Here is a 23,038-nt window from a genome sequence, read left to right as displayed (position 1 = left end):
CTGATGACGGACGCTTGTGTTGCGCCCGAAACGTGATTTATTATTTTATTTCCATTATTATTTCTATTATTTATTTTTACCTACGTGACTTTATCGAAAAAAACACAAGAGTATAATCTACGTCACTTTACCGAAAAAAACAAAGAGTATGGATTCCTGCGGTCACGAAAACCTCAAATGAAGATTGCCCATCTGGAATATGCCACCCGGTATTGAAGCGATCGTCTGCGATGGCCAGGTCCCGCCTGATGAAACAAGAGCTAAACAGTGGCCCTTACAACCTCCTGGTAAGACAACAGCAGCAGCAACTGCAGCAGCAACAAACTGCAGCTCCCTTTGATGCTGTTAATCCTGCATAATGCACATGCATATGTAGTACTAATCACATTCCTGCATTTTCCATAAATATGCAAAATTCCTCTTGATATGCAAATTCCTTTGTCAAGGCGCCCAGCTTATATATATGCTCCAAGCTCGTGTGCTGTTTCATTCAGACTCTGTCGCCTCGACGGACCTGGTTTTCACCTGAGGACGACTGCTTGCGTTGTGGCCGAAACGTCGTGAGAATTATTTTATTATGTTTTATTTTTATTATTTTATTACTTCCCTTCTACGTGACTTTACCGAAAGAACCAAGAAGATGAATCCCTGCAGTCACGAAAGCTTTAAATCGAAATTTGAGTTTGATGGCTTTTGTGAGTACTCAGAATTTGGAGCTTGTTGTATTACATTACATTTCTAAGTATACTAGATTTGTGTTTCTATTTCATTTATACCTGATGATGATTGCTTGTGTTGCAATCGAAACGTCGTATGCTAGTATTTAATTGATTATTTTCTCTTTACACGTGACTTTACCGAAAGAACCAAAGAGTAACTCAGAATTTCGATTTAAAGCTTTCGTGACTGCAGGGATTCATCTTCTTAGTTCTTTCGGTATTATGTTTCATTTTTTATTATTTTATTACTTCCCTTCTACGTGACTTTACCGAAATAACCAAAAAAAAGTAACTCAGAAGTCGTAGTTTTTTAAAATCCTTTATGTTAAGTTCACTTGCTTGCGCGCTTACGACCGTGCAAATCTTTCGGTCGTTTTTTAACCCACTTCCCGTGATCCAATCGAGCTGATATTTTGCACACAGACTCGTTGTGCGTGACAATTTATTTTCGTGAAAATTTTTTTTCTAAAATTTTCCACTTTTTAGGAAAAAAAAAATTTCACTAACACAATCATATATTTTTCCTAAACACAGAAAATTATTCAAGAAAACAACAAAATGTACAATATAAACAATCATACAAAAACTGAAAACCTTATAATCCTTATATACGACTTTCATTATATTTAATTTAAAATACCAATGTGATAAAAATGAAACTCTTACTCAAGAAAAACTGAAATGAATAATAAAATAAAACCGATGCCACGCATATAAAGGATTTATATTGTTTTTACGGGTTAATTTTTAAAAAATTTTGAAAGTCCACGTTGTGAGTGGCAGCCGACGCCACGAATCGAACGCATCGATTCCTGCGCGCGATCCGTCAAAATCGACTCGGTGTCTTCAGTGACACAACGTGGGACGTGGAGGAGGTAGGTGGTGGAGGTGGAAGCTACTGGTGGTGATGGCGCTACTGGGTCTCCGCTCTTCCACCCTCTGCATCGCTCTCATCGCGCTCGCCACCGTCGCTCTCCTCTACCGCCTGCTCGCCGCCCTCGGCGCCACGGGTGCCGGCCCCGCGTTCGCCTCGCAGCCCGCGGGTCACCGCGAGTTGGACTTGCGCGCCGTGCTGAGGGTGGCGTTGCTGGCGGCCGAGCGCGGCGGGGAGCGAGTGGCGGCGGTGCGCGGGGCGAAGGCCGCGGGGCGCGTCCGCAGCAAGGGCAAGACGCGGGAGGGAGCCGAGGAGCTACTCACGCCCGCAGACATCGCCTCGCACCGCGCCATGGTCGCGGCCTTCCACCACGCGCTGCCCGGCGTCAAGGTGCGTGGAGCAGAGGTCACGCACGGGTTTGTAGCCGTAGTTGTACCCGGCCGTACCAGGTGTCGCAAATGGGTACCCGGGTACGGGTACTCGTTCCGTACCTGGGTACCCGTTCCCTACCCGTACCCTACCCGGGTACTCGTTCCCTACCGGTACCCTACCCGAAATGAGTGACAAACGGTGACTCACCAGTGACTCACGGCCTACCCGTACCCGGCCGCACCAGGGTCGCAAACGGGTACCCGTATCCGGGTACGGGTAGCCGGGTATCGGGTAGGGTGCGGGTATCGGGTACGCGGTTGTGATCTCTGTCGTGAAGGGTCGGCGCGGCCAACACCACCCCCACCACCACCCGAATGTCAGTTTTCAGTTTTATTTATTAGGTTGTAGCCCTGTGAGCCATTCGGCTCTTGAATCGGGTGCAACCGCAACAAACAAAAAAACATGAACAAGAAGACATCTTATAGTGACTACGCACAAACAGAAAAATCCAGGGAAAAAAACAGCAAAGTCTACCAGAAAAAGAACCGTATAGCAACGCTGTGTGCAAAAATCCCAGTGGGATGCAAGTCAAACAACAACAACAACCACGGGCCCCCCACCCCCGGGTCCCCCCCACCCACCCCCGGGTCGCCCCCCACCCCCGGGTCGCCCCCCCCCACCCCCGGGTCCCCCCCTCCCTACACCCGGGTCACCCCACCCCCGGGTCGCCCCCCCCCACCCCCGGGTCACCCCCCCCCCCACCCCCGGGTCACCCCACCCCCGGGTCGCCCCCCCCCCGGGTCACCCCACCCCCGGGTTGCCCCCCCCCCCCACCCCCAGGTCACCCACCCCCGGGTCACCCCACCCCCCACCCCCGGGTCGCCCCCCCCCCCCCGGGTCGCCTCCCCCCCACCCCCGGGTCGCCCCCCCCCCACCCCCGGGTCGCCCCCCCCCACCCCCGGGTCCCCCCCCCCCACTCCCGGGTCCCCCCCCCACCCACCCCCGGGTCGCCCCCCCCACCCACCCCCGGGTCGCCCCCCCCACCCACCCCCGGGTCACCCCCCTCACCCACCCCCGGGTCGCCCCCCCCACCCACCCCCGGGTCGCCCCCCCCCACCCCCGGGTTGCCCCCCCCACCCACCCCCGGGTCACCCCCCTCACCCACCCCCGGGTTGCCCCACCACCCACGGGTCGCCCCCCCACCCACAGGTCGCCCCCCCCACCCACAGGTCGCCCCCTCCACCCCCGGGTCGCCCCCCCCCCCCCTGGGTGTTCACCACGCCTCTCCTGCTCATTCCCTCCCACTGTCACCTGCCCATCCACCTCCTTCACCTCATTCCCTCTCACTACCACCTGTCTAATCCCCAGATGTTCTTACTCTTCTTGATAAGCCAAACGCATCGCATTCTTCTCCCACCTGACTCAGCGGGATCTCTCTCTCTGTCTGTCTCTCTCCACTTGACTTTCCGTCCACACCCTCCCAGTCTGCATTCCTCTCGATGACCGCGAGCACCCTGATTCACGCGCTCCGAACGCGGTGTGGTTAACGTGCGGTGCTGTGACAACGCCGTGTGGTTAACGTGCGGTGCTGTGACGACGCGGTGTGGTTAACGTGCGGTGCTGTGACAACGCCGTGTGGTTAACGTGCGGTGCTGTGACAATGCCGCCACAGGTCATCTCCGAGGAGACTGACAACACGGACGTGGAGGATGCGGAATGGGACGACTCCATTCACCGCGAGGTCCTGGAGCGGATCCCACACCCGCAGCCAGCCTTGCAGAAGGCCCTCACAGTGTGGCTGGATCCTCTGGATGCCACACAGGAGTACACGGGTTTGACACGCACACACACATGTGAAGTCAGTGGGACGCGTTGCATTCTAATTTTAGCATGCGTTCACCCACTGAAATGGATACATGCACTGTACGAACTGGCACGATCTATTGTCAAGTTGATTTTGTTTAACCGGGTGAGCTCAGGAGACCGGGACGACTTTCAAATGCAAGAGTCACTTGGGTCAGCCAAAAATAAAGCGTTGACATGAACGAAGAGTTAGCAAATAGAAATCTGAGCATAATCAAACATATAGACTTGAGATGCCATACAGCTGAACGAAACCCGTGAGTGGAATGACAAAAAAACATTCGATTCCCTGATAATTCTTCAGGAAAAAGTTATTCTCCGCTTTGGGTCATTTTAAAATTCCGGATTGAAGGACGGCTTTTGTACGTTACAGTAAAACCTCGTTATTTCAGTATTTGATAATTCGTAATTGGGGATAATTCGACATGGCTGCGCTTTCGGCATATATGCAGTGTGAGTGTTTTATTGGGGCAGGAGGCACTGGGGAGTATCATTGTACATAATTCGGAATATTTAATAATAAGAAGGGTTTACTGTACGTTGAGTGGCTCAAGAACTCCTGGCATTGGGCTAAAAAGGAATTTACCCTTTTTAAATACGTTTTTTTCTTTTCCACCGAGTGAATCGTGGATGCAGCCCCTGTTTTTAACACTGACATTGATTCCAACTTTCCCCCAGGTCTCATACCCGAAAACTTGATAGTTTAGTTCGCTATGCGTTTGGTTTTTCATGTATACCTCGCGAAGGACTGTACGGTTGGGTTTCTTATAAACGAAATCATAAAAAACACACACAAACACTGAAACACTCTCATTGGAGTCGGTGAGCGGTGGTTGCGTTTAATTTGGGGACAAGCAGCTTCGCCTTCATGTTGTGGTAATTGTGGGGCCATGTTTACCTGCAGAGTGGACTCACAGTGACCTAATCAGCATCACACTTGATTATTTCAGCTGGTTAAGGCCCATTGAGCTTGACCACACTGTGACAAGGACAACCACAGCCCAAGACAGCGGGCAGTCAGTGGCAGCAGTTACACAAGACATTGCAAGGAGGGAATGTGCAAACTAATATGTATTACAAAAATCAGTTACACAAGGTAATCATTTATGGTTTATCAATAGAAGTTGTTTTTGGAATTTACACAAGCGAATACTTCTCGTGGACTGGAGGGCTTTGGGAACGTCGGGGTTTTAGCACGTGCCCCATAAGACGAGCAGACTGCTCAAGAACTTTGTGTGCAGGTACAAAAGAGAGAAATCGGAAAGGTTTAAGTTTTTCACTGCTGGGCACTGGTGTGTTTGTTCACCCACTTTGCGTTCACTAAAACTAAAGATAGAGCTTCGCGGGAATGTCAGCCGCTACAATTTGCGATTCCCACTACGAGTCGCCAAGTGCGTGTGGGCGATGTCGCGCGCGTTCGCCGAAACCTCAGCAGGAGCATCGCATCTTGTGTTGGTGCTGATCCTGCGCAATGAATGAGCTTCCCAAACACCGAGGTGATGGCAGTGGCTCTGGTGACGATCCAGCACCACTCTCGCTGAATGCAATTACTCGCGAGTCTGCGTACAGCACCTCACCCGGCTCCTCTCGTGTCGTTTCCCTGGATGCAGATAACCTCGTGAAGTACGTGACCACGATGGTGTGTGTGGCCATCAACGGGAAGCCGGTTATCGGAGTCATCCACAAGCCGTTCCTCAAGCTGACCGGTGCGTAGAGGCCGTCGTTGCGTTTGCATTTTCTCTGTTGCTGTGGTCGCTCTTGCTGAGTGTACAAGCAAATAATTTCAGAGCCAGTCGTGACTGAGTGACCGATAATACATGCCAGGGATGTTCTCGGGAGGGCTTTAAAACCAATAGCTCTCGTGAAGCTGGACCAATGGGGGCATACTGCAGATGATGGGGAACACAGCAGAACTTCAGTAATCATCTGCGTTGATCTGGGGGGGGGGCCCGATCTGCGGTGATCCTGTAATCTGTGCCGTACCCTGTGTGTTGTGGAGGCGACGAATGAGCGGATGATAATACGAGGGTATGAGTTTCCCAGGATCCCAAATGGCCACAGTTGCCAGATGGGTCTCTCTCTCTCTCTGTGCTCGAGGGTTTATTGTTGGACTTGCCATCGGGAGTAAGTTGCGAACCGCCAGTAATCCTCGAATCCCAGGGATTGGCCATTTCTCGCAGTTGTGCCGTACTGCAAATAATGACACAATTGATAAATAACTACTGTGAAATTACGTTTAAATGTAGTTATATTACGTTTAATAAACACTGAATAGAGTAGTCAGTTAACTGTTGTTTACTATATTAACGTTTACAATACAAGAGTATTGTCCAAGTAAAATTTTTATTTTATCAGGTAAGGCCCAATGAGCTATGTAGCTCTTTTTTAGAAGTGACCTGGCCACAAATGATAGCTCAACAAAGTGGCTTATCGCATGGAAATGTACAGCAGCCAAATACTCTTAAGCGCATGTTGATTCTAAATGTGGAGGGAAAAACCGGAGGACCCGGAAAAAAATCCACGCGACCACGGTGATAACATGCAAACTCCAAATATACAGGCGTCAGGGTCGGGATCAAACCCCACGACCTGCATACTAGGTTAGGTATTTAACATCTCGCCACCGTAGCGCCCATCTCCTTATCAATACGAGATGCATAAATCTTGGCCAATGTTCGAATAAACTTGAAATTTTCTCACAAGCAATGTAAGCGACTATACAGAGCCGTGGTTTGACTTCCCGTACACTGCGCAGGATTTCTGCGTGTGAACACGGCGATTCGTGACGACACTAACTTGTCTGCGACACTCGATGTTAAGTCACTAACACCGCGAAGCAAGCGGGAGGAGGGGGGCTGGTTTGCTGTAGGGGGAAGGTTGCAACGATTTTTGTTCAGTATATTGGTAAAAAATAAAAAATTAACCCGTAAAAACAAAGTTTTTCACTATAAATCCTTTATATGCGTGGCATCGGTTTTATTTTATTATTCATTTCTGTTTTTCTTGAGTAAGAGTGAAATTTTTATCACATTGGTATCTTAAATTAAATATAAGGAAAGTCGTATATAAGGACATTGGTCTTTGAAACGGGTGGCTAGAGTCCTCTCGTCCTCTGGCTTGAGATGGCTGCCACCTATGGGTCAGATGATTGCCTGCCACCATTAAGCAATTGGTAATTAAATATAAAAAAAAAATTCCCTAAAAAGTGTAACATTTTGGAAAAAAATTTTCACGAAAATTAATTGTCACGCACAACGAGTCTGTGTGCAAAATGTCAGCTCGATTGGATCACGGGAAGTGGGTTAAAAAACGACCGAAAGATTTGCACGGTCGTAAGCGCGCAAGCAAGCAAGAAAGTGAACTTAATATAAAGGATTTAAAAATGGTGAAGAATGGCCCAAGCCCGAGCAGAGTGCGTGATTGAGCGGAGAGGCCAGGGGAAACCGAGTCACCGACTGCGTGCGTCACCCATGTGGGCTCGTACTGACCTTGAGCTCGCGTTCTCGTGAGATCTAATGGTATTAATGAGTTGAAATGTGTTTTTATTAAACATTAAATTGAACCAATTTACACGTATGTAGGGGAATAAATAACGTGCGAGTAGTAAGCTGTGGTCAGCGCACGCGGCTGTGTGCACCGCACGGGCTGTCAGGTTGGAGGCGGTTTCTATGTTTGCTGGTGGAGCCCCTCCGCCTTGAGTCAAACACCGCGAGGCTTTCTTGTGCGTTTGCCATTAAACCGAGACATGAGGAATCTTCTGATGGAGTTGCTTGTACAATTGTAATTATGTCCACTCGACGCAGCTAGCCGGTGTGGCTGCTTGAGAGTGTACCCTTAGGTTTTTTCGGTAAAGTCACGTAGGTAAAAAATAAATAAAAAATAGAAATAATAAAAAATAATAGAAATAATATTATTTCTATAATTTTTTATTATTTATGAGACTGAATGCATACTCTTAGGTTTTTTCGGTAAAGTCACGTAGGTAATTTTTTTTGAAAATAACTGATTTTATTTAGTTATTTGAGTTATTTAAATTTATTATTATTTGATTCTTATTTTTTATCTACGTGACTTTACCGAAAAAACCTAAGAGTATGAATCCTTGCAGTCACGAAAGCTTCAAACCTAGAACTGCTTGAGAGTGTTGAGTTAACCTTGCGGTTCGGCAGTGACTGCACTGCGTGGGGTACTAATCCGGAAACTTTCACCGCTGTCACGGATACTTGGAGGGATTTCTGTACCATGCTGTGGTCCTGCTTCCTACCGCATCATTGGGGAAAGTAGAAGGTTGCACTCACGTTGTGTTCACCTTCTGGCTTGGGCATCGTGGTCGTGGTGGTGGTCCACATGTCTCTGGCCCACGTCCCTCTCCCGCTTGTTTACCCAGGAAGCCTCACCCGGGTCTCAAGACTCTTTTTCAGGAGCGGCGATTTCGCAATGTGTGATTTTAATTAGTTATTTACGGTAATTATTTTCAGAATTTTGATGTTTTGGCCAATACCAGTCGCAATGTATGTTACGTTGTTTTGCTATTGGAGGAAAATGGAGAAGCGGAGGAAACGCATGCAGAACAGGGGGAGAGAATACAAACTCGGCAAGCTCTCACTCCGACTGCAGAACAGGGGGAGAGAATACAAACTCGGCAAGCTCTCACTCGGACGGCAGAACAGGGGGAGAGAATACAAACTCGGAAAACTCTCACTCCAACTGCAGAACAGGGGGAGAGACATACAAACTCGGCAAGCTCTCACTCCGACTGCACAACAGGGGGAGAGAATACAAACTCGGCATAGAAAGCTGCCCGAGTTGGGTATTGAACCCAGGTCCCTCTCGCTGTGAGGCACGAGTATTGCCACTTGCACTGCCCCCCTGCTGCTTAAACTGTGTGTAAATTGCCTTTGTGTGTGTTTGTGATTTCCGTGCGTGAATGCGTGGGGTGCGCTGCTTGCAGTGTGGGGATTTGTTGGCCGTGGGCACTCTGCCAATGTGCAGCGGCGCCACGCGGGACACGAGTCTCCGGTGTTCATCGTCTCTCGGTCCCACGCCGGCAACGTTGCCCGGCAGGCACACGCCGCTTTTGGCAACAAGTCCGTGATCGTCCCGGCTGGAGGCGCAGGTAAAAGTCGACCACGAGGGGCGGTTCAGTTGCGGGGTTTCTTTGCCTCACTATGAGACATCTCCTTTACCAGTGGCAAAATATAGTGATAGGTTTTTACCCTTTCAACTGGTACAACAACTGACACCTTTATACAAGGCATCAAGTTTGCAATAACAACAACACAAGCAGTCAAAATGCAAACAAAAATAAACAACTCTGATAATGATAATGATATGCACTGTCCTTGAAGTTGATTGGTCCACACCCGAGACAGCTTTTCTTAGAGCCTAGTCTCCATTGGTGTTGGACCAGATGACGCCAAAAGGCGTACAACAATCATTATCAGAGTTGTTTCTTTTTGTTTGCATTTTGACTGCTTGTGTTGTGGTTATTTCAAACTTGATGCCTTGTATAAAGGTGTCAGTTTTTGTACCAGTTGAAAGGGTAAAAACCTATTACTATTTCTTTGCGTCGACGGTGACTGCGGTGCAGACACCGGTAAAAATCGTCGCGACAAACGCGACATTTCAATGGAGAGACGAAGCGGTGTGATGGTGAGCATACTGCACTCGGACGTGTCTCGTGCGATTCCACCTCCCGTCACGGCGGTTGAAACAATCCGGGCAAGTTTTTCCAATCCACCACCACCTCTGTTTATCCAGCCGTGTAAACGGGCGCGCCTCAGTCGATCAGCAGGTCGTGTGCGGTGGGGTAAAGTGTGGGTATGCGGCCTCTTCCAAGACGTCTGGGCAGTGTGGAAGAGTAGACCAAATACCCTCGATAGATCTCCGTCGGGTGTGAACGAGCAAGGATGCACCTTTACGTGTTATAAATGAGGGCAACAACGGAGGGCAGAGGAGCGACGCTCACAACAATGAGTGCAGCGCCGGGCGGCTAAAACACAGGTGGCGCATCTGCCAGTCATCTCAGTAAGTCAAGCCCATGGCATCTGGGTCTGTCCCATGACCTCCTGCCAGCGGGCGTTCGAAACTTCACGTGGCCTTAAAGTGCACAGGCGCGGTGGCACAGGTGCGGTGGTGACATCACCGCTACTTAGTGGCGTATGGCGGTTGTTGTTGTGTGGTGCCAGGCAAGTATGTGGTTTTCTTTCCGTCACTACAGGGTACAAAGTGCTGTCCTTGCTTGACGTGACGGGGGACGACTCGGACAAGGCGGACGTGTACATCCACACGACGCTCATCAAGAAGTGGGACATCTGCGCTGGCAATGCCATTTTGACTGCACTGGGTGGCCACATGACCACGCTGCGCGGAGAGGAAATCGTGTACGAGGGCTCGCCCAAAAACGAGGGTGGCCTGCTGGCAAGTGCGACACTCGACCACACGCTGTTGCTGAAGAAGCTGTCGGTGCTGTAACGGAGGTCCTTACCGCAGGTTACAGCACAGGCGGCAAGAAGGCCCCCTGGGTTCGATTCCTAACTCGGGCGTCTTTCTTTTTGGGGTTTGTATGTTCTCCCTCTGTTCTGCATGGGTTTCCTCTGGGATTTCTTGTTTTCTCCTATAAGCTAAAAAAGCACACAATGCTGAAAAATGACCTGTAAATGCCTCATTTGGAATTGGACGTAGCAACATCGCACCGCTTCTGCGAAAGCTTGTCAGGACCCTCCTCAAGTATCGTCTTGAGACTCATTGAGGCCATGCTGGATAAACGAATGGGATTATAAAAATGCAGAACTCCTCTTATCTGCAGGGAAATGTCTGTATGTATGTATGTTGGGACTTCTTTCGAAATGTACGTAGGCAACCGTTCTATTTGGAAGTGCGATGGGAGACCAATTTTACAGAAATGTGAGACCAATATTACAGATCCTCTTATCCACGGAGTAAACATCTGCGCAAGTCCCCTTCTCAGCAAAAAGATCACAGGTTATTAGGACTTTCTCAAATGCAGCAGGGGTATTTGAGGCATAAAGTGTTGGCAAATGCAATTTTTATCACGCGTAATAGGATGCTCTTCTGCAAAGACTTATGGGGGATAAGTCACGGATAATTGTAAGAATATGGACCGTGGATAATAGGATTTTTCACAAATCCTATAGCATTCACGGATACTATGATTTGTAGATCATAGGGCTGTGGATAAGAATAGTTGTGTAACAATGAGTTCCAAAAAAACACAAAATTAACAGACCAATTAAAAACTCCCTGGCGTCTTCATGAACACTTGTCGCAGCCAACAAACGTAGAATACTCACGTTTCTAGTGCCGTCTTTTCGGAGCAGAGAGCAGCCCCAGTACATTCAGATTTAATTGTAATTTGAGAATTAATTTAATCACGTGGTACTTTGAAAACGATGGGGAATTGTATATGAGATGTGTATATTGTTTATAGCTCAATAACTTCCATTGGGTAACCAAAATATATTTAATTAGAAAGAAAAGCTTAAACTAAAAATGATTGCATGTATCGATTTAGGGAAATGTCACAAGTCACTCTGGGAATCAAGATCGGTTGTAATGTGCTATGTATTTTGGCCATTTAAAGTCTCTTGCGCCAAGTCAGTCGATCCATAGGGGCTGTAAAAATGTCCCTACACAATTATCCACAATATATATACACACTTGTACATGCACGTAACGATGTAAGTACTGTACAAACCTTAGCTGTTATACGAAGACTGTGAGTGTATTCAGAGTCTGCAAGGTCACCTGTATTAAAATTTAATTTGCACACAACGTTCATTCACCGGAGTGCGAAAGACACGTTGAGACGTCCGTTCCATCCAGGTGTTTGGCATTCTGAGGTTGGGAATGGCGTCCTGCTCTTTTAGGCCTCAGACATTGGTCATTTTAGGCATCGTCAGTGACTTGAGCTAATTTATACACCTCATGGGTACCTCTGGAACTGAGCGGTTTTGTTCCACGGGCGGTTTTCTAGGTGTAAATATTTGTGGTGACCCAATGCTACTGAAAATGATATGCTCCCAGAAGGGATTTGTATAGAATGCTGTAGGTTTATTTTTGATGTGGGAGCAGATACGGGATAGATACTTATGGTGTGCCTCTCTTTATTTTCATATGGTTACAAGATAAGTGGGGCTGAGGGCAGATATTTAATGGGATATGTTTGTTGAGCTTCCATGGAAGGTGTTTACCAACATTCGGATGATACGCCTCGATCCAATGCGTCCTTGGTAAGCAGCAGTCTGCTGAAGGGGAACCCAGGGTGTGTTCACAATGTGGGGAGGTTCAAGGAACATCAAATTAAATATCTCAATATAAGGTGACGTTTGTTTTTATTTGTTTGGTAATGTTCATGGTTTTAACAGTATTTTTATGAATATCCCAGTGTCTTGTGCATCTGGCTATAAACATATCACATGTTAGGCTTCTCCAGAATGGTAAAATAGCCGTACGTTTAAACAAACATCAAATGATAAGCTTACACATTATTGGGAGTAATTTTAACACCTCTGCTTACTGGAATATTGACAACGGTTTCTTCTTTACAGCACCGTAGTGGTAGTTAGACACCGAGAGAGGTGGTCTTGGGTTTTTCCCTAGAAGAAACGTATTGATGTTCATCTTGTCAGTCCTGCAGTGATTTTCCTGGTTAGAATGAAAGTGTGCGGGGAATTATTTGGACTGATATGGTAGGGTCGTATTGAACGCAGTGGATTTTTTGAGCTGCTGGAACTTTATATCTTGATGAGAGGTAGTGGAGTAGGCCGTGCCTATTGCAGTGGCAGTGGTGCTGAGAGTTTGGCAGCATGGGCTGCTATCAGATAATTGCTCTGTCGTCTTCCCCTGTTACCTGCGTTGGGTTTCAGATCGCAGACGCGTACCGAGGGTGAGACCGGTGCTGGGAGGGTAACGATATGCTGTCCCATCTCCAGTGCCGACGCAACATTGTTTGAAACACTTAGCGCATTAACACCTGTACAATTCGAGTCCACGTGGGGCACAGTCCTTCGTGTTTGATGTGCTCTCTCCTGGCTTCAAGGTTTAAAGCGTGTCGATACGCCACACCTTCGTGGAAAATTAACGACACGTTTACTCGCTGCTCGTGAATTCGAACGTGTGATCCCATTTGAACATCGGAATCTAAATATTTATCCTGGAGGAATCCGATGAGCTATAAAGATATTTTTTTTTACAGATGTCCAGTCGCGGCGGGTAAGAACGTCGCAATAACAAAGAATACAAAAACACGATAGTGCAAAGAACAAGAAGGATAAACAAATCACCCAAACACTTACAAATAAAACTAAACAATCCCCATCCTATCCGGGCAAAGCCCACTGAGGTATTATACACCTTGTGGTTCAGAAGTGACCTGCCCACAAATGATAGCTCGATAAAGTGGCTTGTCATTTGAACATAGCAGGAAATTAATCGAAATAATCTCAATGCATGTTTCTAGCATACATGAGGAATGGAGAAGATGGGAGAGGTTTGGTTGTTCTTGAGACTTCACAGATACTTTTAGGAAAACAAAACTGTGAATTAAATCTCGCCGCCAAAGTGAACGGCACAGTTTCTGTTACATCTGATAATTAAAACAGCTGTACAGTGGTACCCCGGAGATCGAACTTAATTTGTTCCAGAAGGCCATTCGAACACCGAATTAATTTTCCCCATAAGAAATAATGTAAATTGCATTAATTGGTTCCAGACACAAGAAATCGCTCAAAGTATTTTTACACTAAGTTTACAGTAATTACATGCATAAAATCATACGGAAAAAAAACAATAAATAAATGGAGACATTGTGTATGGATGAACACTAAAAAACACTGAAATTATGGAAATTAACGAAAAAGTTAAGGCACGATGTTTTGCGGGTCTGCATTGGGTGAGAGCTACGTGTTAACTGAGCATCTCATACGGTAAAACCTTTGGGCAAGCGTCATGCACGCTGGCCATACGCGTCTCAGCCGTACAGGTTCTTTCATGTCACGATTGCCCCGTTCGACCTCCGAATTTTGTTCGGTTTCCGGGGCAAAAAATGTTGAGAAATATCGTTCGAACACCGATTTGTTCGAGTTGTGGTGCGTTCGATCTCCGAGGTTCTACTGTATAACGATTGTGTCTTTCAGCTTAACGCAGTGTGCTCGAGATGTCTCCCAGATGCCGTTGTCGTGCGCACGACTGATGCGGTGATCTTCACCGAGCGCGTCGACAGCAACCGCAGCCGGCTGTGGAGAACACATTAAGAAGGCATCCCCATATTGCCAGTGCCTTCTGCAGTTCCCTCCATCGCGACATCGTTCAGCCGTCGACATTTTCAGGCTTCTGTCCCCTGGTCGATGGCATCGATTTCTCCTAGAAACTGAAGTCCCTAACCCACCCGGACGATCCTCTCGTGAGGTCACCTTGGTTGAGCTGTTTCGAATGTTTGGAGATGAAACACTGTTGGTTGTTAAAATATTCAATTTTCTGTTAAGATAAGGGAATGTCGCAATATCAAATTATTTCGAGGTGTTATGTTTGTATGTACGGTGAGATTTGCGGGGTTCTGTGGGCTGGTTTTTATTCCCATTTTGTAATGTTTGGTGTGTTTCCCATATTAAAGGTCATACAAGTGGCTGTGACATCTCCATATGATCTGCAGTGTGTTACACAATATTTTGGAAACGTTTGGAACGATGGGGACCTCATTTGCCAGATAGAAGGGTAAAAAACCAATTATCGATTGGAACGAGTTAACATTGTTTCCTCGATTGTGTGTGCTACTCGGTGCCCATAGTGTCATGATGGTTTTAAAATGTTGTATATCTGTATTATTTAATTATTTCCCTTCTACGTGACTTTACCGAAAGAACCAAGAAGATGTTTATAATGTTTATGCTCTTATGATGTGTATTCTAGATTTGAATTTTTCGTGACTTCAAGGATTCATACTCTTTGGTTTTTTCGGTAAAGTCACGTAGGTAAAAAAATTAAATAAATTACACACTTTAGCGGTGTGCTTTCGCTAAGTTGTCCCCACCTGAAGAAGGACGCTTGTGTTGCGCCCGAAACGTGATTTAATTTATTTGAATTTTACCTACGTGACTACCGAAAAAAACAAAGAGTACGATGTGTATGTTTACGCTGTGGACTCGCCTAGGTCCCACGTGGAGTATTCTGTAAAACAGCTTCAGGCTGAATGTATTTTACCCGCGCCAACAAATACAATCAAAACTAATAATAACGAATTTCGATTTAAAGCTTTCGTGACTGCAGGGATTCATCTTGGTTCTTTCGGTAAAGTCACGTAGAAGGAAAATAATAAAAATAAAACATAATAAAATTATTCTCACGACGTTTCGGCCACAACGCAAGCAGCCGTCCTCAGGTGAAGAACAGGGCGTCTGAATGAACACCACCAAGCTTGGCAGCGTATATTTAAGCTGGGTTGGAGGGGGAAGAGCGCCTTGACAAAGGAATTTGCATATCAAGATGAATTTAGCATATTTATGGGAAATGCAGTTATGTCTTTCCGACAGCCCTGTTCTTCACCTGAGGACGGCTGCTTGCGTTGTGGCCGAAACGTCGTGAGAATAATTTTGTTTTATTTTTATTATTTATTATTTCCCTTCTACGTGACTTTACCGAAAGTACCAAGAAAATAATAATAATGACTTGTTTATCCAGGAAACCACACGATGTCACGGTATCTTATCAGTCGCGTCCTGCCACGTTGGATTATGTTGGGGTGTTTTCAGGCAGTGAATGAGTGTTTGTACGCGTGGCGAGAAAACCGGAGCACCGGGAGAAAACCCAACGCATTGCGCGAGGGGGCAACACTCGATCCCCGTACAGATGGAAAGTAGATGGCGATGAGTCCACCTGCCCCACTTCCTTCTGCTGGCGAGGCGGGCGATGGAACTTCGATGCCTACTGGTATGAGGCAGTTGCATGGCTGTCAGCCCCTGATCAGTGCCAACCTTAAATTGTGACTTAAAGCTTTCGTGACTGCAGGAATTCATATTTTTGGTTCTTTCGGTACGGAGATAGAAAATAAAAATGTTTAATTTTAGTAAAAAAATTATAAAATAAAATAAATACAATATTTTTTTTATTTTAGATTATTTTTATTTTCTATCCACGTGTCTTTACCGAAACAGCCACATTTGCTGTATCAAGTGAAGAGAACCCGTAAATTTGGCTGTGACGGTCCCACCTGAAGACGGAGACTTGTGTTGCCTCCGAAACGTCGTGATTGAATTTAGTTATTTTCATTTATTATAATTTTATTTTATTATTATTTTACCTACGGGACTTTACCGAAAAAACCTAAGCGTATGCATCCTTGCAGTCACGAAAGCTTCAAATCCGTTGACATCACGTCACGCTGTGATGTTATACCGGTGACATCACGTCGGCCAAACGAGGCCGTTGACGTCATGTCACGCTGTGATGTTATCCCCGTGACATCACGTCGGCCAAACGACGCCGTGACTTCATGTCGCGTTGTGATGTTACCCCGGGGACATCACGTCGGCCAAATGAGGCCGTTGACGTCATGTCACACTGTGATGTTATCCCGGTGACATCACGTCGGCCAAACGATGCCGGTAACGTCATGTCACGCTGTGATCTTACCCCTGTGACATCACGTTGACCAAACGAGGCCGGTGACGTCATATCACGCTGTGATGTTATCCCGGTGACATCACGTCGGCCAAACGATGCCGGTGACGTCATGTCACGCTGTGATCTTACCCCTGTGACATCACGTTGACCAAACGAGGCCGGTGACGTCATATCACGCTGTGATGTTATCCCGGTGACATCACGTTGACCAAACGAGGCCGTTGACGTCACGTCGCGCTGTGATCTTATCCCGGTGACATCACGTCGGCCAAACGAGACCGTTGACAGCACGTCACGCTGTGATGTTATTTCCGTGACATCACGTCGGCCAAACGAGGCCGGTGACGTCATGTCGCGCTGTGATACCCCGGTGACATCACGTCGGCCAAACGATGCTGGTGACGTCATGTCGCGCTGTGACGCCACGTGGAGAGACGTTCGCTGCTGCTGCTGCTGCCGCCTCGCCAGCGATGGAGACGCCTCCGCGCGGGGACGTCTCCTCCGGTAGAGTCGCGGCTCCGAGACGCCCTCACTGGCGTGGAGGAGGAGGAGGAGGCGAGGCGGTCGTGGTGGGCGGATTCCCCAGGGGCCCCGTGCCTGTGGCTGACGGAAAGGCCTCGAGCCCAGGGCCAGGCCGGCTCGTAGTCGAGGGGGGGGCCTTGGCTCGCGGACGCGGCGATTTGATCTCGATTTGAAGCTTTCGTGACTGCATGGAGCAATATTCTTTGGTTCTTTCGGTAAAGTCACGTAGAAGGAAAATAATAAAATAATGGAAATACAACATACATTTTCTTGCTGTGGTTTTCACAGCTGATGATGATTGCTTGTGTTGCAATCGAAACGTGAGAATTTAATTGTTGAAATTTTATTATTTTATTATTTCTCTTCCTCGTGACTTTACCATACGAACCAAGAATACGATTTGATTTGTCGTCGTAGCTACCGAGATTGATACCTCGCGAAAGGCTCAGCCGAGTCTCACGTCTTCGAATAAAGTTGTTGCTGCTGCTGCTGCTGCGGTGCAATCCCAATCGAGGGCATTGGCAGATGATCGTTTCAGCGTCGGGATCTGTGTGGCCAACGTGAAAAGCGCGTGGGTGTTTTCATTGATTACAACTATTAATAGGGGATCGGACCCAGGGACTTGTTGATGCGAGGGGAGGGGTGGGGCTGGGTGGGGGGTGGGAGGGGCTGGGTGGGGAGGGGCTGGGTGGGGGGTGGGAGGGGCTGGGTGGGAAGGGCTGGTCACCCCGTGGTGCCCTTATACAACTCAACGTTTAACCTACTCACGCCGGCTTGTGCCCGCTCTCACAGTCGGGCATATTTGCGGAATACACCACGCCGCCGTTGACCCTGGCCATTGACCGAGCAACCCAACGATCCTACCAGCTCCCTCCGCAGGAATGTGTTTAATTAGCTCAAGTAAAGCTGACCGCCGACGAGAATGCGTTTACTGGAGGTTTAACTTGTGGTTGAATCGCCGATGCGCCCGCACAAGTTGCACCGGCGTGGCTGGTTCGGGGCGCTGTGTACGCGTGAGACGCGTGCTGATGATGTGAAGGGGTCAGGCCGTGGGAAGGAGAGGCCGTGTGTGGTGTCTGCTGCGTGATAATGTTGGTACGTTCTCCAGAGCAACGCTCGCGACGATTGTGTTGCGTTTCAAGGAACCTTACTCTTAGTTCTTTCGGTAAAGTCACGTAGGTAAAAACTGATACAAATTTTTTGCTGTGACAGTTTCACCTGAAGACGGAAGCTTGTGTTGCCTCCGAAACGTCGTGATTTTATTGTTTTTATTTTTTTATTAATTTTAATTTCATTTTTTACCTACGTGACTTTACCGAAAGAACTAAGAGTATGAATCCTTGCAGTCACGAAAGCTTCAAATCTACATGTTTCACGGAACCACATTTTACAAACTGCAGACTCTTTTCACTTATTGGCCAAGACATTGTCTTCAACGTTGAATTACAAATGACCACACATTGTGTAATTTTTGTTAAACAAGCATCCCAGACTGGATTTCGTCATGTCTTTCAAACAAGGTGTGGTATGGAGAATCGTGTCTGTGATGCTGCACACTGGTATGGTTTGCGCGGTATGGCGTGTCCAATGCAGCATTTATTTCAAGTCCCACACGGCGTGTTTCGCGTGGCGAGCTCAGAACACGCTGGGATGTGAATGTTCAAGCAGTAATTGTGTGGCAATACCCAACACTTTTTTCAAAGTAATTCATGCCACGAAATGCAGAAATGACTGTTTTGATCACATTCCAGCAAAACGTAAATGGTTCACTGTATTGTTGTGTTATTCAAATAACTATGTGCCAAAAAGATGTGGCACTACTTAAGCATATTGGCACAAGATAGAGGAAAGTGGAAACATTACGAAATGCTCAGTGGACACCTACGGGCTATCTGCTCACGGATTGTGATGATGATGAAGTACCTGCCAATATTGGCTTTGGGTCTGATGATTTTCATGCTTAAAATACATTTTGTTTTTCCAACCAGCCCAGTGCCCATCTGCATCTCGCGGTGAAGATGAGGAGCCATGGGAGACATCATAATAATAATGTCGGAGCCTGTGACGCTGAACGTGGGCGGACACCTTTACAGCACGTCGCGCGCCACGCTCACGCGCTACTCGGATTCCATGCTGGGCGCCATGTTCAGCGGGGACCTGCCGACTGCGAGAGACGCGCAGGGGCACTACTTCATCGACCGCGACGGGCCGCTCTTCCGCTACGTGCTCAACTTCCTGCGCACTTCAGAACTCACCCTCCCGCAGGACTTCAAGGAGATTGATCTCCTACGAAAGGAGGCTGACTTTTATCAAATAGAGCCGCTCATCCAGTGCCTCAATGAGCCAAAGCCCCTTTACGCGTTGGATACTTACGAGGAGACAGTGGAGCTGGCAAGCACTCGCAAGCTCAGCAAGTACTCGAACCCAGTGACGGTGATCATCACGCAGCTCACCATCACAACCAAGGTGTTTGCGTTGCTCCAGAGTATCGCTGGAAACTTCACGCGCTGGAACAAGCACATGATGGATACGCGCGACGCCCAAATGTCTTTCACGTTTGGGCCGTGTGATTATACGCAAGAAGTGTCGCTGCGCGTGCACCTGTGGGAGTACATTGCACGCCAGGGGTTTTCTCTGAGATGCTCTCGCGTGCACCACATGAGTGAGCGCGCCAATGAGAACACAGTCGAGCACAACTGGAGCTTTTGTCGCCTGGCGCGGAAGAGCGACGATTGATCGTCGCGTTGCATCTCGTGGCCGGGTGAATTTTCCACCACCTTGTCCCGTTTGCACCTCCTGTGAGTTTAGATGTCAGGACTCGTACCAGTGAGTGTATGCCGTGAAATTACAAACGTTACACGTCGCCCATCGCTCCTACTTTTTTTTTTACCAAAACACCTTTCCCGTGGGCACAATGTCTTGTCCTTGAGCAATGAACATGGACACCGGGTTTTCATGCAGGCCCCGGTGGGCTGATATAACTAGACCCTCTTGTGGCCGCTAACAACACGTACCCCAGCAGTGTATGACTATTGGGGGATCTTTATTTCGTGACATCCGGTTTTAGCCTCGTAGCCCACGATTTTCAGCGAACGCATAATCAGACTGGCATAGGGCAGGAAGAGCTGGTACAATAGGATTCGAAGTGGTATGTTTCGTGTATTTGGGATGAGAGGTTATATAATGTGCTTTGGGATGCTGGGGTTAGATGTTAATCGGCAACACGCCCAGCCACCCTGTGCCTTCCCAGTGGTGATGTTTACACACCACACCAGGGGCTCTTATCAGGTCGAGCAACCTCTGGAAGGCCCACAACAGAATCGGGATCGAACCCATGCTGCCAGAATCATAATGGTTTCCTCCGGTATCAAGACATATTAACATCTTCTTGGTTCTTTCGATAAAGTCACGTAGAATGGAAATAAAAATAAAGTAAAACAATAAAATAATAATTCTAATTATTTTCTTATGTTGAATTTTATTATTATTTTATTATTTCCATTCTACGTGACTTTACCGAAAGAACCAAGAAGATGAATCCCTGCAGTCACGAAAGCTTTAAATCGAAATATTCACAGTGTTAATGCAGTACACAACTGCACCACCACGCCATACACTGTTGTAGTATGTGTATGTTTGGCGAGTGGGATTCTCGTATCCAACCAGTGAAGAATATCTGAAGCAGCCCTGGGCCTCTCCTAGGTCGACTCAGCCTTAAATGAGAACTTGGGATCGTGTGTAAACATCACCATTGAGACAAAGGTGTCCAGTCGTGGTGCTGGCAACCCAGCCTCCCTTGGTGCTGCTAACAGCATTTGCCCCAGCAGCCTGTGGAGGAGGCCGTCTGTAAATGACGTCACGCACCTGGTGGGGGGGTCATACATTTGTGACGATGTGTGACAAGGGGGGATGGGTTTGAGAAATGTGACGTCACATCAAAATGCGCAACTTTAAATAAATATAGACAACACGTTCTACTAAATCACGGTAAATAGACTTTTAATAAATGTTTTCTCCTACAATAGAGTGCAGCGCCGCAGAGTTTTGTGACGTCATATTTGAGGGGGGGGGGGGTCTGACTTTTTGTGACGCCGTGTGACGAGGGAAGGGGGGGGGGTCAAAAATCGCGTGACGTCATTCATGGACGGCACCGCGATTCTACAGGGGATCTTTGGTATACTGAGCGGTGGCGTAGTGGTTAGTGCATCGCGCTATCAACCCAGCAACATGGGTTCGATTCCAATCCACGGATAATATCCGTGTTGATTATCTTAACAGGTGATGGTCTCGGTACTTGGTGTGGTGTGTAAAGGTGAGCACGAGGGAGACAAAGGCGGCCAGGCATGGTACTGGTCACACCCTCCCCTTGTTTGCCATGTTGTCCTTCATAGGCCGAGGTTCCTGGTTCGAATTTAGTGGCCGCCCTGATTAATTCTGAACTTGTGTTGCATATAACTGCGTGACCAGGAAACGCAGGCAAACATGTTATTTTCACAATTACTGTTTTTCAATAAAAAATTAACTTGGACAATACTTCGATTTAAAGCTTTCGTGACTGCAGGGATTCATCTTCTTGGTTCTTTCGGTAAAGTCACGAAGAAGGGAAATAATAAAATCATAATTTGTAAAGATTTTTAATTATTATAACAATTCATAAATAATAAATATTCTTATCTTTTATTTTTTTTATGTTATTATTTCCCTTCTACGTGACTTTACCGAAAGAACCAAGAAGTTGGACAATACTGTTACTTTGACAGCGAATGTATTCGCATAATTGTCTGTGCCACGTACACTCAAATGCATATTTGCCATGAAACACAAGTACGACCCGGAATCAGTTTTGTCTGCATGGGGAGGGCGGGAGGGGGGGACACTTTAAATGTATTTGTTTTTAATTGGGAAAACCCAAACGTTCCATTCCGCTCGTGACGGAGCTTTGGGTGAAGCCAGAGCCTGCCATCTTACTCGGTGGAGGAAGCGAAAGTGAGGTGACAACGGGGACATCCCAAAGTCAGAGAGGCAGGAGCCAGCAGCGTACCACTTGGGAGGGTCACAGCAGAGGTCGCAACTGGGTACCCGATACCCGTACCCTACCCGATACCCGGCTACCCGTACCCGGCCGGGTACGGGTACCCGTTTGCGACCCTGGTGCGGCCGGGTACGGGTACGGGTAGGCCGTGAGTCACTGGTGAGTCACCGTTTGTCACTCATTTCCCAACGTCTTGTCTCTTCTCACAATTCAAGTTCCTAGAATCAACCCACCCGCGCCTGCAACATGGCTTCATCCCAGAGGTACCCGTACGCTACCCGTACGGGTACGGTCGGGTACGGGTACCCATTTGCGACCCTAGTGCGGCCGGATACGGGTAAGGAATCTAAACCCGTTTGCGACCTCTGGGTTACAGGCACGCGGATTGTATCGCGTAGAGAACCCCTCCATGGTCAATCCACTGCTGGATGACAGCCGACCGACCCAGACCGCATGGGCTGTGGAGATTCACCTCATTGGTCGGTGCGTTCTGTAGAAACGCGAGGTGCATATACATTGGGCTCGGGGTTAAAATAGTTCAGGGTTAGGGGCCGTCCATAAATGACGTCACGCACCTAGGGGGGCAGGGGGGGATCAGACATGTGTGACGACGGGGTTTGAGAAATGTGACGTCACAAAGATGCGCAACTTTAAATATAGACAACACGTTCTACTTAATTAAAGAGACTTTTTAATAAATGTTTTCTCCTACAACATCAGAGTGCAGCGCCACATTAAATACGCACTACAATGACAATAGTTTAAAGCGAAGGGGGTGGGGGCAGAGCTTTGTGACGTCATATTTGAGGGGGGGGGTCTGCTTTTTGTGACGCCGTGTCACGAGGGGGTGGGGGTCAAAAACCGTCAAAAATCACGTGACGTCATTTATGGACGGCCCCTACCCGAGAGCATCGTTGGCTGATACCGTGGGGCAGTCAAAGACTAAGACCCCCCCGTGTAGCCTTAACAGATTGTTGGGGCAAATGCTGTGAACATGGCTGGCCACGTACGGTACGA

General features: G+C 47.7%; 2 protein-coding genes across 4 annotated transcripts; both read left to right on the top strand.

The window, feature by feature from the left end:
* The first annotated feature begins 1,561 nt into the window (after positions 1-1,561).
* On the top strand, positions 1,562-14,473 carry BPNT2 (3'(2'), 5'-bisphosphate nucleotidase 2). Its single transcript, XM_061562455.1, has 5 exons — positions 1,562-1,983; positions 3,638-3,797; positions 5,439-5,534; positions 8,780-8,944; positions 10,049-14,473. Exons 1-5 carry the CDS (start codon positions 1,627-1,629, stop codon positions 10,300-10,302), a joined length of 1,032 nt encoding a protein of 343 aa, XP_061418439.1. The 5' UTR covers positions 1,562-1,626; the 3' UTR covers positions 10,303-14,473.
* A 2,381-nt stretch (positions 14,474-16,854) lies between these two features.
* On the top strand, positions 16,855-21,071 carry LOC133349179 (BTB/POZ domain-containing protein KCTD6-like). 3 transcript variants are annotated; one of them, XM_061562452.1, is made up of 2 exons: positions 16,855-16,971; positions 18,978-21,071. In XM_061562452.1, exon 2 carries the CDS (start codon positions 19,018-19,020, stop codon positions 19,723-19,725), a length of 708 nt encoding a protein of 235 aa, XP_061418436.1. In that variant the 5' UTR covers positions 16,855-16,971; positions 18,978-19,017; the 3' UTR covers positions 19,726-21,071. The 3 variants fall into 3 exon arrangements, with proteins under 3 accessions (XP_061418436.1, XP_061418438.1, XP_061418437.1); XM_061562454.1 differs by having other exon boundaries at positions 16,889-16,971; positions 18,983-21,071; XM_061562453.1 differs by lacking the exon at positions 16,855-16,971 and adding an exon at positions 18,183-18,509.
* Positions 21,072-23,038: the final 1,967 nt, after the last annotated feature.

This window comes from Lethenteron reissneri, chromosome 29 (genome assembly GCF_015708825.2).
Source record: "Lethenteron reissneri isolate LAM-NWPU_2019-01 chromosome 29, ASM1570882v1, whole genome shotgun sequence".
Taxonomy (NCBI): domain Eukaryota; kingdom Metazoa; phylum Chordata; class Hyperoartia; order Petromyzontiformes; family Petromyzontidae; genus Lethenteron; species Lethenteron reissneri.
The sequence above is the reverse complement of the archived record's forward strand: the minus strand, read 5'-3'. Positions and strand labels throughout refer to the sequence as shown.

What these genes read in the sequence shown, in the direction of transcription:
- LOC133349179 (XM_061562452.1), top strand. Translation starts at nt 19,018, where the DNA reads ATGGGAGACATCATAATAATAATGTCGGAGCCTGTGACGCTGAACGTG.
- BPNT2 (XM_061562455.1), top strand. Translation starts at nt 1,627, where the DNA reads ATGGCGCTACTGGGTCTCCGCTCTTCCACCCTCTGCATCGCTCTCATC. An exon ending in ACGCGCTGCCCGGCGTCAAG is followed by an intron (nt 1,984 to 3,637) that starts GTGCGTGGAGCA and finishes ATGCCGCCACAG; the next exon opens with GTCATCTCCGAGGAGACTGA. An exon ending in GCCGTTCCTCAAGCTGACCG is followed by an intron (nt 5,535 to 8,779) that starts GTGCGTAGAGGC and finishes CGCTGCTTGCAG; the next exon opens with TGTGGGGATTTGTTGGCCGT.